At 38.6% G+C, this 15602-nt stretch overlaps 1 protein-coding gene across 2 annotated transcripts in view; it reads left to right on the top strand.

Moving 5' to 3' along the window:
• Nucleotides 1-9750, top strand: part of CRISPLD1 (cysteine rich secretory protein LCCL domain containing 1) — a 31411-nt gene extending 21661 nt beyond the window's left edge. Inside the window, exons 11-15 of one of the 2 annotated variants that reach the window (XM_044424385.1) lie at nucleotides 1036-1079; nucleotides 1170-1242; nucleotides 1811-1886; nucleotides 5892-6022; nucleotides 8036-9750. In XM_044424385.1, coding sequence (XP_044280320.1) covers nucleotides 1036-1079; nucleotides 1170-1242; nucleotides 1811-1886; nucleotides 5892-6022; nucleotides 8036-8087 — 376 coding nt within the window. In that variant the 3' untranslated portion in view covers nucleotides 8088-9750. The remainder of the gene's footprint in view (nucleotides 1-1035; nucleotides 1080-1169; nucleotides 1243-1810; nucleotides 1887-5891; nucleotides 6023-8035) is intronic. The other variant, XR_006414122.1, reaches the window with a different exon arrangement.
• Nucleotides 9751-15602: the final 5852 nt, after the last annotated feature.

Genomic DNA, 15602 nt, shown 5'->3' with positions numbered 1-15602 from the left:
TTATCCAAGTCACTGTTGAAACTTCAGAAGGAAATCACTGTGATGTTGCCCATGGCAGCTGCAAGGCTGATAGAGTAAAGATTCAATATCAGATTCACCCTCTGAAAGTTCTAGGCATGTCTGTGATTGAAAGGGAAAATCCAAAGTATCCATGTGGCATAAATGTATTGTTGGTCTATGATCTTTTCCCATTTTTTGTTTAATTATATAAATCAAAAGATCTCAGTTTTACAGGCAGTACCAACAAAGATGCACACCCTATTCTCATAACTGGGTGGAAGCCCCAGCTTCATTTCTTGCTTACAAATTTGATATGTTTGATCATATTTTTTTCAGGCAGTCTACTCATCCTTCCCTCACAGGGTAGATTGATAACAAAAAGGCTTCCCAATTTATAGACTTGTTCAAACAGTACAAGTCTATAAATATTGCTGCTATCTGATCTAATCAAAGCTTTACATGATAGAAAGAATTGTAACTTTCTAATTGTAGCTAAGGATTTTTTCATTAAAAATCTGGGCCTCTAGCACAAAGTAATAAACAATAAATAAACTAAAGAATGAGAACTTTTCATTTAATTATCATTTGCTAAAAATCCCATTTGTTTTAAAGATAAAAACAAATTTAGCAGTATCCAAAGTGGGCTGCTTCACTTTGCTTGTTCTGTTGCAGTGACAGGACCCACTACTTTACCAATAAATGAACAAAAGCACTTGTCTGCAGACTGAGATGGGTAATTCCATAAACAAGCACATTAATCCATTTTGGTTGAGTTTTAGAGTGCTGAAGTTCTGTTGTATGAGATGCAGATCTGTAAGTGCAAGGGCAAAATATTATACTAGCATTAATTTTTTTATTCATTCAGCTTCTTTTCAAACAATTAACACAGTTCATTTATGTCTGAAAGTGATCCATGCTGGTTGGCATGTATTTTATTCCAGAAAGCTACATCTATGCCATTCTTTTCAATTACGTTATTATTTGTACTGTTATATGCTTTGTTGTGCATTATGTAACATTAATTTTCTATTGTAGCAAATACCAGTCTGCAAATTCCTTCACAGTCTCTAAAGTACCAGGTAATTTAAATATAACATTTATAGCTTATTAGTTTACAGGCCATGTAATTGCATATATTTAATATAATTGTGCATGAATTTTTTTTTCAGTGCAAGCGATTACTTGTGAAACAACTGTGGAACAATTATGCCCATTTCACAAGCCAGTCACACATTGTCCAAGGTAAGCATGTTAATTTTTCCTTCATTGGCATCTCTTTCAGTCGAAAGAAGCCTATAGCTGAGCATGCAGTGTGAATTTTCAGTTTTAGCCACTAGATTCTTGTGTGTTTTTCAGCTTTAGACTGTTGAAATTTTCCTGAAATTTGTGAATGTGAGATGATACTTTATTGATGCATTTATTTATATTATAAAATATGAAAGAAAATATGTAATGATAATACATTAGGCTTTCTCACCCTCATTCCTGAAATGAACTTTGCAATTCATACAAGAAGCTCTCTGTGTATATCTGTGTATATCAGAGCATGGACAGGGGTATGAGTTGGTGACAAAACTGGAATTGTTCAAAAATCTCCAAGCAATTTACTGTATTATTTTGAAGCTCCTGTGAAATAGTGAAAAAGAAATAAAACATAACAAAGAAATGCATTGTTTCTTTATCAATTGCCTTATCAATTTACTTTTTTCTTTAATTAAACCAAAGGATAGAATAATTGTCTTTTTAATGTTAATATAACATTCACAGCTGAAATAGTTCTTTCTCTCTGTTTTTTCTTACTTATTTTAAGGGTATATTGTCCTCACAATTGCATGCAGGCAAATTCACACTATGCTCGAGTAATTGGAACACGAACATATTATGATGTAAGTAGGATGACACTTTAAAATCTGAAATAATATCATTTATACAAATATTAACAGTTTCATGAAATTATTTTAACAGTGAAGTTTTTTCACTCTCCAGTTTAATTCTAGTGTAGGCATTCGCTTTAAAAAAGGGACATGACCTCAGGCATGGGACCAAATCTGTTCCCCTGGAGTCCCAGTGTGGCTCTCCCAGGTCCTTCAGATGTCTATGCTCCTTTCTCTGGCTCCAGCCTCCTATGCCTTGCCAATGGGTGATTTCTAGCTTTTGTGCAGTTTTTCCCCCATTCTGAAAGGTTGAAATGCCACTTGGAAGACTTTGTTACTGGGCACCTGAAGTTAAACTACAATATGCTGCTATTTTTGGAATTTTGGCCCTATCCTTCTTGCTTTTGTCTTCCCCTTTTGGCATTCATCCCACCTATCCTGGAATGTGTCTCCCAAGAGCTTTTTTGAAGTGAAACATGTCTTCTAAACTGAAAGTAATTTAAAACCTCTACTTGCAAATTGGTTCAGCCACTTGGAAACAATTTTGAACCAGTCCTAATGGGAAAAACATATCTTGCTGCTAAATAACATAAAACACTGAAAAAATTGCATAACACTATATTCCCCAACAAATATGTCTGTTTTGAGGATATTGGTAAAAATATAGTTGTGAAGATCCTTTGGTGGGAATTGTTTTCCCCCTTTCTAGGGCCTGAATATGAGTCTTTGAGGAAAGACATGGCACCATGTAGGGAATCTATGGAGGCCCCAGCCAGTGTTAAGTGTGAGGAGTGTAGCCTAGACAGTTAATGGTGGTTTTCCTAACAGCTCCAGATGCTGCTTTGGAATGCCAGATGGGTCCAGAACAGGACCACTTTTACCCATGATGTAATAGTGAATGGAGTAGCTAATCTGATATGCATTACTGAGACCTAAGTGGGTGAACAGGAGGGATTAATTTTGTGCCCAGCATGTACTTGATTCAGTATCAGGGATAACCTGAAGGCTGGGGATAGGGTGCTGCTGAGGTCTACAGGAATGCTTTCTCTCTCCAAGCTCCCTGTCCATCTGAATACTAGTCTATATCTTGTGCAGAATCAGTGCAACAGATTAAGGACTCTGTTGATAAACTGCCCTCCCTGCTGGTCAACAAAGTCACCATCTAAGTTGACAATGCTTGTATTGCTGGGGTCTCCCAGATTGCTAGTCTTGGGAGAAGTTGACATCTATGCCTAGGGAATTTTATCTGGGGCAACTTGGGATTTCATGGACTTCATGACAACTATGGGAGTATCCCAAGATGTCATTGGCCAAACATATACAGCAGGGCACACTCTAGAGATTTTTTTTTACCCCCACCTGAACTTGAAGGTAGTGATCTGAAAGCAGGGAAAATTGAATCGGTCCCTTTGTTGTTTTTCCCCTCTGCAAGCAAGCAGGACTTATTGTGATTGTCAGTTCCTGGATGCTAATGGATCCAGATGGTTTCCAGAGTACCCTTGGTGGGTTTCTGTTTGATAAAGCTGGTGGTCCTGTTGAATCTCTTCTAGCCTCTGCAGGAAAGCTTGGTTAGTGGTGAAAAGAAAAAGGGTCTTCTCAGTGGTCCTACCCCCACACCTCAGTCCATATGTCCTGCCAGTCCCTCTAGTGTACAGGGACCACTGATGAGGATACTACACGCTCCTGTGGTTTGTCTCAGGAGCACCTGCAGTAGCATTTCATGTTGAAGTGTCAACCCGCTGGAATGTTTTACCAGTTGAAAGCCTCGCACCATTCTGATGTTTAGACATCTTTTCGAACTTGATGTCAAAAAGATCAAGTTTTCTGTGAAGAGCTTTAGTTTGTACCACATGGTAGGGCATGCAGTTTTACTGCTGATTAATTTTGTGTTGTGGTATTTTATAGTTATATTTATTGCTCCTTTAATGCTATTCTATTTTACACTCTCTGATTTGATACCTCTGTAGTAAGTGGTATATAAATCTGAGTAATAACTAAGAATTCAACCAGGCTACTGATTTATGCCAACACTCCTGTTTGAATTCTCATGATGTCTCTAAACTGTGTGCTGTAATAAAATGCTGCACAAAGACAATATTGATGTCTTTGTATCTAATTGTATTATTCATTCATTTATTTTATTTACAGTGTTTATATATGACTCCATATTTAAACAGATTCTGAAATGGTGAACAATAAAATATAAACAGATAAAAAGAATAAAACAGCATGTTGAATATTTTGTTTTTAAAAATCTGGTATTGAAAAACAAAACTAGGTTGGTCAATCAAAAAAGGCATCTTGAATAAAGATATTTTAAGGTGGGAGAGGGGTGGGTAGGATCAGAAAAGCCACAATGTTGGTGCCTGCCTGATTGCCACAAGGAGAGAGTTTCATGAACAGGGAGCCTGATAAACTCTGTGTTAGCTGATTGCTGTGTCTCTTAGTAAGATTCAAGTTTTCTGCCTTCTGCCTTGCAATGAAATAAGCACAAATTACACAAAATTAGCCAAAAAGGAATACTTATTTCAACAGCAGTAACTGGCATTTTCAGAGCAGACTAGAAATTATTGTTTGGGAAAGAACACAGTCCAAGCTTATTGTTGTTTCACAATTGTCTTTTGGTGCTTGACAAAGGAAAGGTTCAAAGCCATATACTTCAGAGTTGCAAGACAGAATGGCGCACAGGTAGCACTTAAAACAAGAAAGGTGTGGTGTTATGAATGCGTCCGTGGCTCATTTTCAAGGCTTTCATCAACACTCACTTGTTAAATCTGGGAATATTTATTTAATCAGAAATGTGTGCAAATGATCAGACTCCATGCCCTTTAAAAATAGCTGTATGCTGATAATTGCAGTTGTATACAAGAACTAGGCTGAGAACAACTATGCTGCTACATGAGCTGAATATCATGTTGCATTTGGGTTGTATGTAAACATCTCTCTGTTGGAAGTAACAGCTGTCATTAATAGCATTGGGAACAAATACTATCTGTGGACATAAATGCTTAAAAGAGCCTTTAAAAAGCGGCTAACATGCTTCTGCAAGCTAATGCTATGCTGCTGTAGATACCTGGTATTTTGCTGAGTCGCAAAAGAAGACAAATGATTAAGCAGCTTGGTATTCAAGCTCTGTGACCTGTTAAATGCTGATGAATTCCAAAGAGTTCATAGCTCAGTAATAAAGGAAGGCCTTGTAATACTGTATGAAATGTTTCTGCTAACTTTGAAAATGCATTGAGTTACCTTATGTATGGTTGGGGTTGTATTACATCTCAGTAAACTCATTAGCCCAAAAGCTTGAAAAAAAGCTGCTCTTTCAAGTCTGATGGCAAATGTTTTGCTGAATAAGCAATGTTTAAATGCAGAATATGACTACATTTTAGGGCTAGTAAGGTATTCTCATTTGGGGTTTATTAGAGATACCATATTCCAAAATAAAATGATCATATGAATACTCAGTTTCTGAGAGCTATAAGAGAGCTACAAGCCCTGGTTATCTTTGAATCAGTTACTAAGGTCATGCCCAGGAAATACTCATTAACAAAAATAAGGAAACTCCAAAGTAGCTTGGGGTACAGACCTATAGCCTTCCAACATTGTCAGAGTGGGAACAGGATAGCTCAGAGTTTGAGCTGTGACCTCAGAAGTGCCTGCCAAGTCAGAGTAGGAACTGAGACCTTGGTACCTGGCACAGTTATTTCCACACTGCCTGGGCTCCAGCTACAAAAGGTAGGGACTTTCAGGAGAGTGGAGAAATAAGTGAGGCAGTGCTATCCTCTTAGGAAATCCTGGCAGTGCTTGAGCTTCTCCCCACAAGGAGGGGGAAGACATCTGAATTATCAACATTGGCTAAGTTATTGGAAGGCAAGGAGACCCCATCCTAGCTTGTTCATTCCTCCCTCCCTGAACTAGATTGTAACCTTCCAAGTTTGGAGGATACAAGGAGCCACATTGGATGGACAATTAATCTGCAGTCTACTCCATTTTTAATCCTTCTATTTTAATGTTTCTTAGGTATCTAGTATTTGCCGAGCAGCTCTCCATGCTGGAGTAATTCGCAATGAAGGAGGCTTTGTTGACATTATGCCAGTTGATAAAAGAAGAATGTACAATGCTTCATTTCAAAATGGCATTTCTTCAGAAAGGTATGAACCACAACTTTAAAGTACTTTGGTTACTGTCCACATACATGCGTAGCCTGCCATGCTTTGCAATCCTACATTACATGTTGCAGTAGTTATACTAAATGCTAATTAAGTCAACTGAGTTGTTTAACAACGGCAATGCTAGAAGAAGCAGTGGTACAAGTGTTTTCAGTTTCCCTTAAGCTAAAAGCATAAGTCTAAAAGCTGCTTATGAATAAAAATAACCTACTTGTATATTGATCCTGTTACAGTGTTGTAATAGCACATTTTCATTGGAATTCTTAAGCTTTAGCTTTGCATTGAAGTAAACTAGGAAGGTTATGTACATGTATGATTTATATCCATACCTATGGACACAAATCCACAAGCAATAAGAAATAGGTATCTCATTGATTGAAACAGTAGGAGGTAAACTTCCTAACATTTAAATTTAGAAATTCTTCACTTTAACTGGGTTATAGTCTCATTGTTTTCAAAAAATGGGCAAATCAGCTTTTATACACGTTAATCCTTTTTGGGTGACATTGCCATTTATATAGACAACAGAAAGATAAATACTAAAATTAATCAGCTGCATTAGATTTAACCCATGTTTTAAAACTCAAACTATGCACTCAAATGATATATTGCATGCTACAGAATCTACAGTGGTAAAATAACTGTTTGTCCCCCTGACTTTCTTTTGATAATTACAGTCTTGGTATAATTTGGCACTTCTTTGTCCATAATATCCTTGACACGAAGTTGGACTTGGTGGAGCTGCAGTGTTAACATTTTGCCCTTTTCCTTCAAAAGTACTATTGTGGACTCCTGCTCAAGCAGTAGAACTTTTGTTTCCCCTCTTCCATTTGCTTCTTGAAGAAACTACTCATCAGCAGAACAAGGATAGCATGTGAAATTTTCTTTCCTCACCTCTTCCAAAATCTGTTCTAGAGTGCGCAGCTTTAGGGGAAGGGTGCATAACTCTCAACATTAATCTGACAGGAACTTTCTGCCGGCTGAGCAACACAGGTTGAATTGTTCCCTAGGCACTTGTGAGTAGAGCCAGGAATTTATCACAGCCCATTGCTATACTGAGCGTTTAACCCAACTACTTGTATGCATATGTGCTTGTGAAGCCAAAAAATGAAAGGACTGACTTGCCATCTCTGTTGCTTTCCTTCCATCACCGCCTTACTCCCCTTGTTTGTACCAGCTGGCTCACCCTCAGACCCTCAGAATGCGTGTCCTTCTGGAAGGGCATGGATGCTTCTGAGGAACTGTGAATTTGACAGTTCCATATGCATGCATGAGAGTCTAAATCCAACATTTTAAAAAAAAGCTTCTTAGTACGAGGGGCAGGGGGAATACAGTGATCCATTCAATTAATTTAGGCTTCCTCTCCCAATGAAGTGAATACCAGCACTGTAGGGATGGCTTTTATTTTTATCAATGAAACAAGTGGAATAATCATAATCAAACAAACAATTGGCCTGCTATCTGCTTCACTGCACTCACAGCTACAGGTGTGAATTGTACAGCAGTCTGTTTGAGCCAATTTGATACTAACATATAAAATCTATAATAAGTGTTTTGTTTAATTTAATCTGGAACTTAAAAACTGTAAGATTTTTTAAATCATGATTAGCAAAGTAATCAGCATCAAAACATGTAACAATAAAAGCAATATAATCAATAAGTGTTCATTAAGTGAACAATAAACTATACAGTAGGGAAAATACAAGATAAAAAAGCTCCACAGTGAGTGCATCATAAATCAGTTTACCACAAAAAACCTCTTAAAACTGTTTCCAGTTCCCATCAACAGGTTGAGATTAGATTAAGGCAACTCTAGGACGGAATTCCATAGCCTTGGTACCACTTCTGAGAAGCCGCTGCTCCACATAACCATGCATCTTGTCCTCAGTCATGGGTAGTGTCATTGTAGATCACAATATAGTTAGTACCATTCATAATGTGGAAGCTTACATACTGATCTGTGAAATGCATTACTTCTTTATTTTCCCTTTGCAGTTTACAAAATCCTCCAGGAGGCAAGGCATTCAGGGTGTTTGCTGTGGTTTGAAGACAGCAAGAAAACAGTACAAATAATATCAAAACACAGTGCTTGGAAGATGAGAAAGAAAATGCCATTCATCTACTTCTTGAAATTTGTACAAAGGTGTAATGTTGCTGAACGGAAGATATTTACTGTTTTCTGATTGGAAAAGTGTTTAACTGCATATAAATCTAACTGGGGGAAAATCTGTAAACATGGGAAAATTCATATAAGAAGCTATGATCATAAATAACTTGTTTTGAATCCTGTGTTAAATATTGCTATATTTTCTTAGCATGTATTCCGATGCAGTTCATTCAAAGCTCATAAATGTTCCAGTTTAAAAATCCAAATACATGATGTTTATGTATGCCACTAAGGTTAAGTATATCTATGATAGATCCTTTATCCTTGTACATAGAATCATTCATTGCTTATAAGTGGCAGGTGGTGGGGAAAGGGGAAGAACTGAAGCCCTGAAGCAAACAATGAACACATATTGCTACAGAAATGTACAATAATCAGCATGGAAACTTGTGCAAGTTTCATGCCAGTTTTCCTCTGACTTTTTATAAAATGCCAAGTACAACATATCCTGGCATATCCTGGGACACAGACTAGGTATATAGTTTTTGTATTGTGTTTGTACACATCCTTTTTTAAAAAATGAAAAATATAAACAAGTACTACTAACTGCACAGTCATTTACATAATTTGGTGCAATGTATGGCTAAAAATTAAGGATTTTTATTTGCCACCTTATCAGGTATCATTGGGACTTACATTTCAGGAAAACTTTAGAATTGAGTTTAAATCCAGACTAAGTTCCTTTTTGTTCCAATTCTAAGTAACGCCAGTAAGCACAGGTTTGTTGATAGGACTGACACCCCACACAACATACTTTGGCCTATACAGTATATGGTTTTGATCGATGGAGAAGCTTCGCTGTAAAGCAATGTATCGCATAAGCCCTAAATTTATTCAGACCTGTGCAGAGATTCACTGGCTAACATGTAGGGCTAAGCTGGCTGTGTTGTAACCCATTCCCCCTATATCCATGTGTGCCTCACTGCTAATTAGACCTTTGTGTATTGAATGCAAAAATCTGAAATGCTCTTTGCAAGCACGTTCAGTTGAACACACTTAGAGAGAGCCCTTGTTAGGAAGCTCTAATAAGTGCTGGACAAACCTGCTCAAAATGTGAAGGTCTACCCAGCAATCTGGTGCAAGGGTACACTGGGGTGAGGGGAATACATGTGCATCCGTGTCCTTCACCCTTTTTTATCATTACATGTGGCAATGCATCTGGCATTTATTCCTGCAGGGCAGGACACGGTGCCAAAGATTGCTATCCCATCATTTTTCAACATTTTATCAAAATAGCCCTATGCATTAAATCTACCATATTGTGGTATATTAGGAATCAATATATAAGGATAACAATATCACATTTTCTATGAAAAGTGTCTAGTATAACACTGTAAAATGGAAAAATGGTGGTTTTAGGGGTTTTTTGTAATGTTGAAATTGAACTTTAAAGTTTCTTTCAAAATATCATTGGTACTGATATTCTTCATATATGCATCACAGTATTATTTTGTTTCGCTACATGTACTACCTCATGTAGTTAGGCAACTATTTTTAGCTTTTTTAAAAAATTCTTTTTAAATAAAAGTCAATTAAATGACAATACATTTTAAGGTATTTTTTTACTCCTACAGAAATGAATAATTAGTCTCTCTCTCTCTGTTTTCCTCATGTACAAACACCCCATCCACAAAGGCTGTGAAAAATGCTTTTATAAACCAAAGCTGTGTTTAGAAAGTGCCAGGAGAAGGAGTAAATCATTGGCATTGTCTCCTTCTGTTGGTTCTTATTATGGAGGGGACAAAGAGCACATGGCACTGTTAAGATCTCAAAAAGGCATCACTTTAAAAGTGTAATAATTATACCTTTTCCTACACTTTTACTATAGAGCAGATAGCAGGTCTACCTGATCTGGACTGGGACCCTGGCATGGGAAATGTGGGTTTCTAAAATCAGATTGGCCACCTTGGGGTTACTAGTAATGGAGTACAAGTAATAAAAGACTAGGTGCTAAGAGGCATTTATAATAAGGTCCCTGTTTTGATCTTTAAGCAGCTCTCTAGGCAGTGCCACATAAGCCTGGCCCATTGCTGATTCCCCTTTCTGTAACTGTGTGTAAAACTCACTGGCAATCAAACTTTTCCCATCTGAATAGCTCCAAAAAGGGATGTGAAGATCAGCCCAGAAGCCAGTTGTTTTGCACTTACCAGAGTTATTTACTGTACTTGATCTTGGGGAGGAAGTGAGCCAAGCTGAGAACAAGTCCACAAATGCTCAGGAATGCTAGTGACTTCTCTGCGCAAAGTACACAAAGAGAGTAATTCTTTGTGCAAAGTATGCAAAGCCTACAAATCACCTATGCAAAAGCAGGACCTCCACCTGCACAGAGTGATGGACTCACTTAGACTTGCATCCTGCTGCACATCCATGTGAACACTCCGTGCAAGATGACCTTAGGGCAGAGATGACGCGAGTTGGAGTCTGAGGAACCTAATGGAGGAAATCTGATGGACTCTTACTGCCAAATCAGATTTCTCACAGAATGCTGTCATATCTCCCCTAAGGCTTCTCAAAGTAAAACATGTCCAATTCTTCCTGCAAAGGACCTTGTTTCCAGTCCCCACGATTATTTTGTCTGCTGTTTCCAGTTTGTCTGCATCTTGATCTGTGGTGGCCAGAATTGCATGCAGTACTCTAAATATGGCCTAACCAGTAATAAGTAAAGGGGAGCTATTACTTCGCATGATTTGGATACTTTTTAAAATGGCACATCACATTGTTGACTTATCTTCAGTTTGTGATCTACAAAAATTCCAATAACCTTCTCACTTGTGGTATTGTTGAGTCAACTGTCTCCCATCTCATAACTGTGCAAGTGGTTTTCCCCCCTCTAGGTTCAGAACTTGGCATTTGTTCGTATTAAATTTCATTTATTTGATTTCAGTCCAGAACTGCCAACCTATCAACATCATTTTGAATTTTGTTTCTATTTTCCAGGGTATTAGCTATCTCACTCAATTTTATTTCATTGCAAATTTGGTAAATGTTCTCTACACCTCCTTGTCTAAATCATTAATAAAAACATTGAAAAGTGCTGGTCCAGGACTGAACTTTTCCAGTTTGAAAAGATGCTATTGATAAGAACTCTTAGGATGATCCTGTAGTCAACTCAGATCCACCTGTTAATTTTTCTATATTGATCACATTTAGCTAGTTTGTTAATCAGGATATATTGGGACTCTTTATCAAAAACTTTGCTAAAGTCAATATATATCATATCTGCTGAATGATCCACAAGAGTTACTCAATTAAAAACAGATCAGATTAATCTATCAGGATTTGTTCTTGAAAAATCTATGTTGTCTTCTAATAATTGCTGCATTGTTTCCAAGGTGTTTGCAGAATAACTGCTTTAAAATTTGCTTCAGAATTTTCCTAGGGACTGACTGGTAATTCCCAGGTTCCTCCTTTATTTGCTTTTTAAACATAGGGACAACATTAGCTCTCCTCTAGTCATTGGGCACCTCATCCACTCTCTGTGATTTCTCAAAGATAATAAATAGTGATTCTGATTGCTCTTTGCCAGTTCCTTTATTACTCTAGGAAACAGTGCTTCCGGCTCTGGAGATTTGAACTTTGAAAAGTAATCAGGTGTTCTTTAACTATTTGCCTATTTTCTTTGCCTCTTCAGCTTGTACTTCACCTTTGCCAGGAAGGTCATAGAGACTTTTGGGAGAAGACTGAGTCAAATTAGGAATTGCACAGTTCTGCATTTTCTTTGTCATCTGCTATCACTGCTATCTGTTATTCTTACTGAGTAGTTGAAACACCATTTCTTTCCTCTGTCTTTGCCTATGAACATAACTGAAGCTGGGTTTTTTTCTTTCAGTGTTCTTTTAGTGTCTTTTACTAAATCCAGCATTTTCAGCTGCACCCTTCCTAACTCCATCCCTGCATCTTATGCTACCTGTCTGTATTCTTACTTTGTAGCCTGTCCTTTTTTCACTTTCTATATGTGTCTTCATTTTCACATGACTGGGCAGCCAGAGAATAATTTTCTCTTTGAAGGTAACTTATATCTGAAGGGTTATCCCATCCAAGTCCTGTTTAAAGGTATAGAAACTTAAGAAGATTGGAAAACAGGGGCCTTGCAATTGTCCATCAGCAGCTCATACTTGACCAGCAGACCGAGCAGGGAGAAGCACACATCACCTGGTCACAGGCTTCTGCACCATTATGAGCAATATTGTATTCCCATTTAAGTTACAGGAATTCTTTTTGAATTTGAATCTCTTTATATGCCAGTTTCGTGCAGACTGAGCTCTGTGTGTTTGTGCTGCATGTTCTCTTTTTCCCAAACGTGTAATTGGCCTTCCTAAATGTGACCTAATGCTGAGAAGTGGCTTTTATATAGAATGATGCTGAAGATAAATCTTATAAAGTGGTTCAAGAGTAAGCAAGTGCTTTGATTTCTGGTTCACCTAATCCTATTCTAAAATATGACTTGCTTTCCTATTATTTTCTGCAATGTAATCATTATATCATGTATCAAAAATCAAGCAATTAGAAAATAAGAATTGTTAGTTTCAGTATATAAAACTTGCAGAATGTGTTCCTTTGTTCATTTGTTAAAAATAATCTGTTTTTGTTTTATTTTTATGTATTTTGGACACATTTGCCTTCTGAATAAGCAATTCTATTAGAGTTTCAGAGTAGATCCAAAACCTTTTGGGCAGCAGGCAGCATAAAGCAGAAAAACAGAGACATTATTATTATTATTTGTATTCAGCAAGCTTAGTTTCCAATTCTGGATTTAATCCATTTCAGTGCACAAAGGATTGCATTGTGAGAACCAATTTAATACTCGGGGTGATATGCCTACCCTGGCACAGCTATAACTGATCCAAGAGCTAAGAAATGGTTTAGTGAAATATTCTAATCCTCTCTCATTCATCTAGAATGAATTACAGGCTGCATTAGACAGCTCTGTGTGGGTGTGTTTTAATGGCTAGGTGATTGAGCAGAGGTGAAAACAGCATTGAGTCTTTCAGCATTGGGTTCAAGGTTAAGTAATATAACATTGGAAGCTGCCCTAAATTAGGTCAGACTATCAGTTCATCAAATACCATCTTCTGCCCAGGATTCAAACAAAAGTAGTTATGCTTCAGTTGAAGGGAGTAATTTGACCCATTCCTTCATCTGATCTCCACTATGGATTCTACTTGTGATACTTTATGGCACTGAACTAGGAGAGCAGCCTCTGTCCCATCCTCTGTCCCATCCTAGATGTTTGGATTCAGGGGATTCAGGTGTTTCCCTACTTGGATGACTGATAGTTGTCTGCTGTGTCCTGAGATGAACTCTTGGTGTGAGTCACATGCAGTCTCCTAGAGCTTCTGGGTCTGTGTATTAACAGTGCAAAATCTGTCTTTTATCCTTTCCAGTCCTATGCTATACATCAGAGAGAGGCTCAATGTGATGATAGCACAGGTGTACCTACCAGCATCCCCCTGGGACCATCAGCATAATGGAAGTTGCCTTCTGCAGGAGGACTGAAGGAACCCATGAATGTCCTAACACAGCTCTTCCAGATCTGGGGTACCTCATCTATGGACTTTTCACCCAGCCAACCAACTGGTGTGCAATGCCTTCTGCTCCTGAGTTGGGGTTACCCAGGGCTCAATAGGCGATGCATTCCTTCTCTGCTGGGAAAGGACACAGTTTCTGCTGATCACAAGATTGCTGGCAAAGATCCAGAGGAAAGGCACCTCCTGCATTGTCATCATGCCATGGTGGCTGTGACAGACATGGTTCACCTACTTTCTCCATCTGTCCAAGCACAACTTCATATGGTTCCCTTTGAGACCAGATATCATCTCTTGGGACTGAGGGATGTTTGCACCTGGACGTTGGCATAATCCATCTCACAGCATGGAAGATTGGCTGGTACACTGAGATATTCTCTTTCTTCCTGAGGTAAAGGTAATCTTGGATGTGGCCCTGCAACCAAACATGATTACCTACACAGTTCCTACACAGTGAGATGGGATATTTTTTCAGCCTTCACTTGGGAGGAAGCCTTAGGGTTCTTTTCTGCATTGATCCATCAATCCTCATTTTCCACAGAGACTAGGAAGTTCTTCAGCCCAACCAGACATTGTTCCCAAAGGTTACATCACAATTTCACCTTCATCAGGACATTATTTTGCCAGCATTCTTTCCAATGCTCTTCAGCCCAATGCAGTTGGCCTGCATTCCCTGGATGTGTGCATAGCGTTGGCATGGTCCTGTGCTGAATCCTTCTGCAGGTCCCAGAGACTCTGTCACTTATGGCAATCAGTCCAGAAGTATCAGCCCTCAGTGACCTGCATACTTGGTTATCGAAACCATCAAGCTGGCCTACCAGGTGTCTGGACTACAACTTCCTGAGGGATCGAGGGAACACTCTATAGGAATCATGGCAATGCCTATAGTACTACACACTTGTATCCTGCTGCACTATCCCTGCAGAGTGTGATATGGTCCACTCCATCAACCTTTATCTGGCACTGCCAGCTCTATGTCCATGCCAAGTAAGATAGCTTCTTCAGCCAAGTAGTTCTTTCTGCAGTCCTCTGCTGGTGACATCTGCCCACCTCTGTCTCAAGATGAGCTTGCTAGTCACCCATATGTGTCATGCACAGAAACCATAAAGAAGAAAGTAAGGTTGCTTCCCTATAACTGATGTTATTCATGTGGTCATCACTGCATTCATACAACACTCCCACCAACCCCAATTCAGTGTCAACAGCTTTGGTACTATAGTTTTTCCTTCAGACCAGTACTGGGATGGTATGGGTTGGACATTCACCAGCCTCCCCACATCCCAGTTCCAAGGCCACTACACTGGTTTCAAGAGAACTGGGGGAAATGGCAGGAGCTCCTCCTAGATATACTAAGAGTGGGAAGGGTTCCCTCTGGAAGGAGTCCAGCTTGGAAAATCACTTGACAACAGGCCCAGTGCAGGCACAAAGCCCATATGTATGAATGCACAGATGACCAGTCGAAGAATGTCAGTTGCAGGTAAGCAACTTTACTTTTTCCAGCATCAAGAGTCAGAATAATAAAGGTTTGTAGAACTTGTCAGGATTTGTGATACAACACAGGAAGAATTGCTAGAGGATGATGGAAGTATTCAGAGGCCTGCAACAAGCAAACTCACCTACAGATTTGTAGAAAAGTTGCTCATGCAGGCCAATGCAATGTACATGATTATTATATCACTGACCCCTCACAGGTCAGAACTCCTTGAAGAAAGATAACTACTATGTTCATACACTAATGCATTTGCCAGCCTATGAGTTATTCTAATCTTAAAGAGTTCTCTGTAACACACAAGATGATTTTTTTGTTATCAGAAGGTATATATTTTATGCTAAGCTCTCTAGACAGCATACTAAAAAGCAGAGATATCAC

This window comes from Varanus komodoensis, unplaced genomic scaffold (assembly GCF_004798865.1).
Source record: "Varanus komodoensis strain SLA01 unplaced genomic scaffold, ASM479886v1 scaffold14_1, whole genome shotgun sequence".
Taxonomy (NCBI): domain Eukaryota; kingdom Metazoa; phylum Chordata; class Lepidosauria; order Squamata; family Varanidae; genus Varanus; species Varanus komodoensis.
The sequence above is the reverse complement of the archived record's forward strand: the minus strand, read 5'-3'. Positions and strand labels throughout refer to the sequence as shown.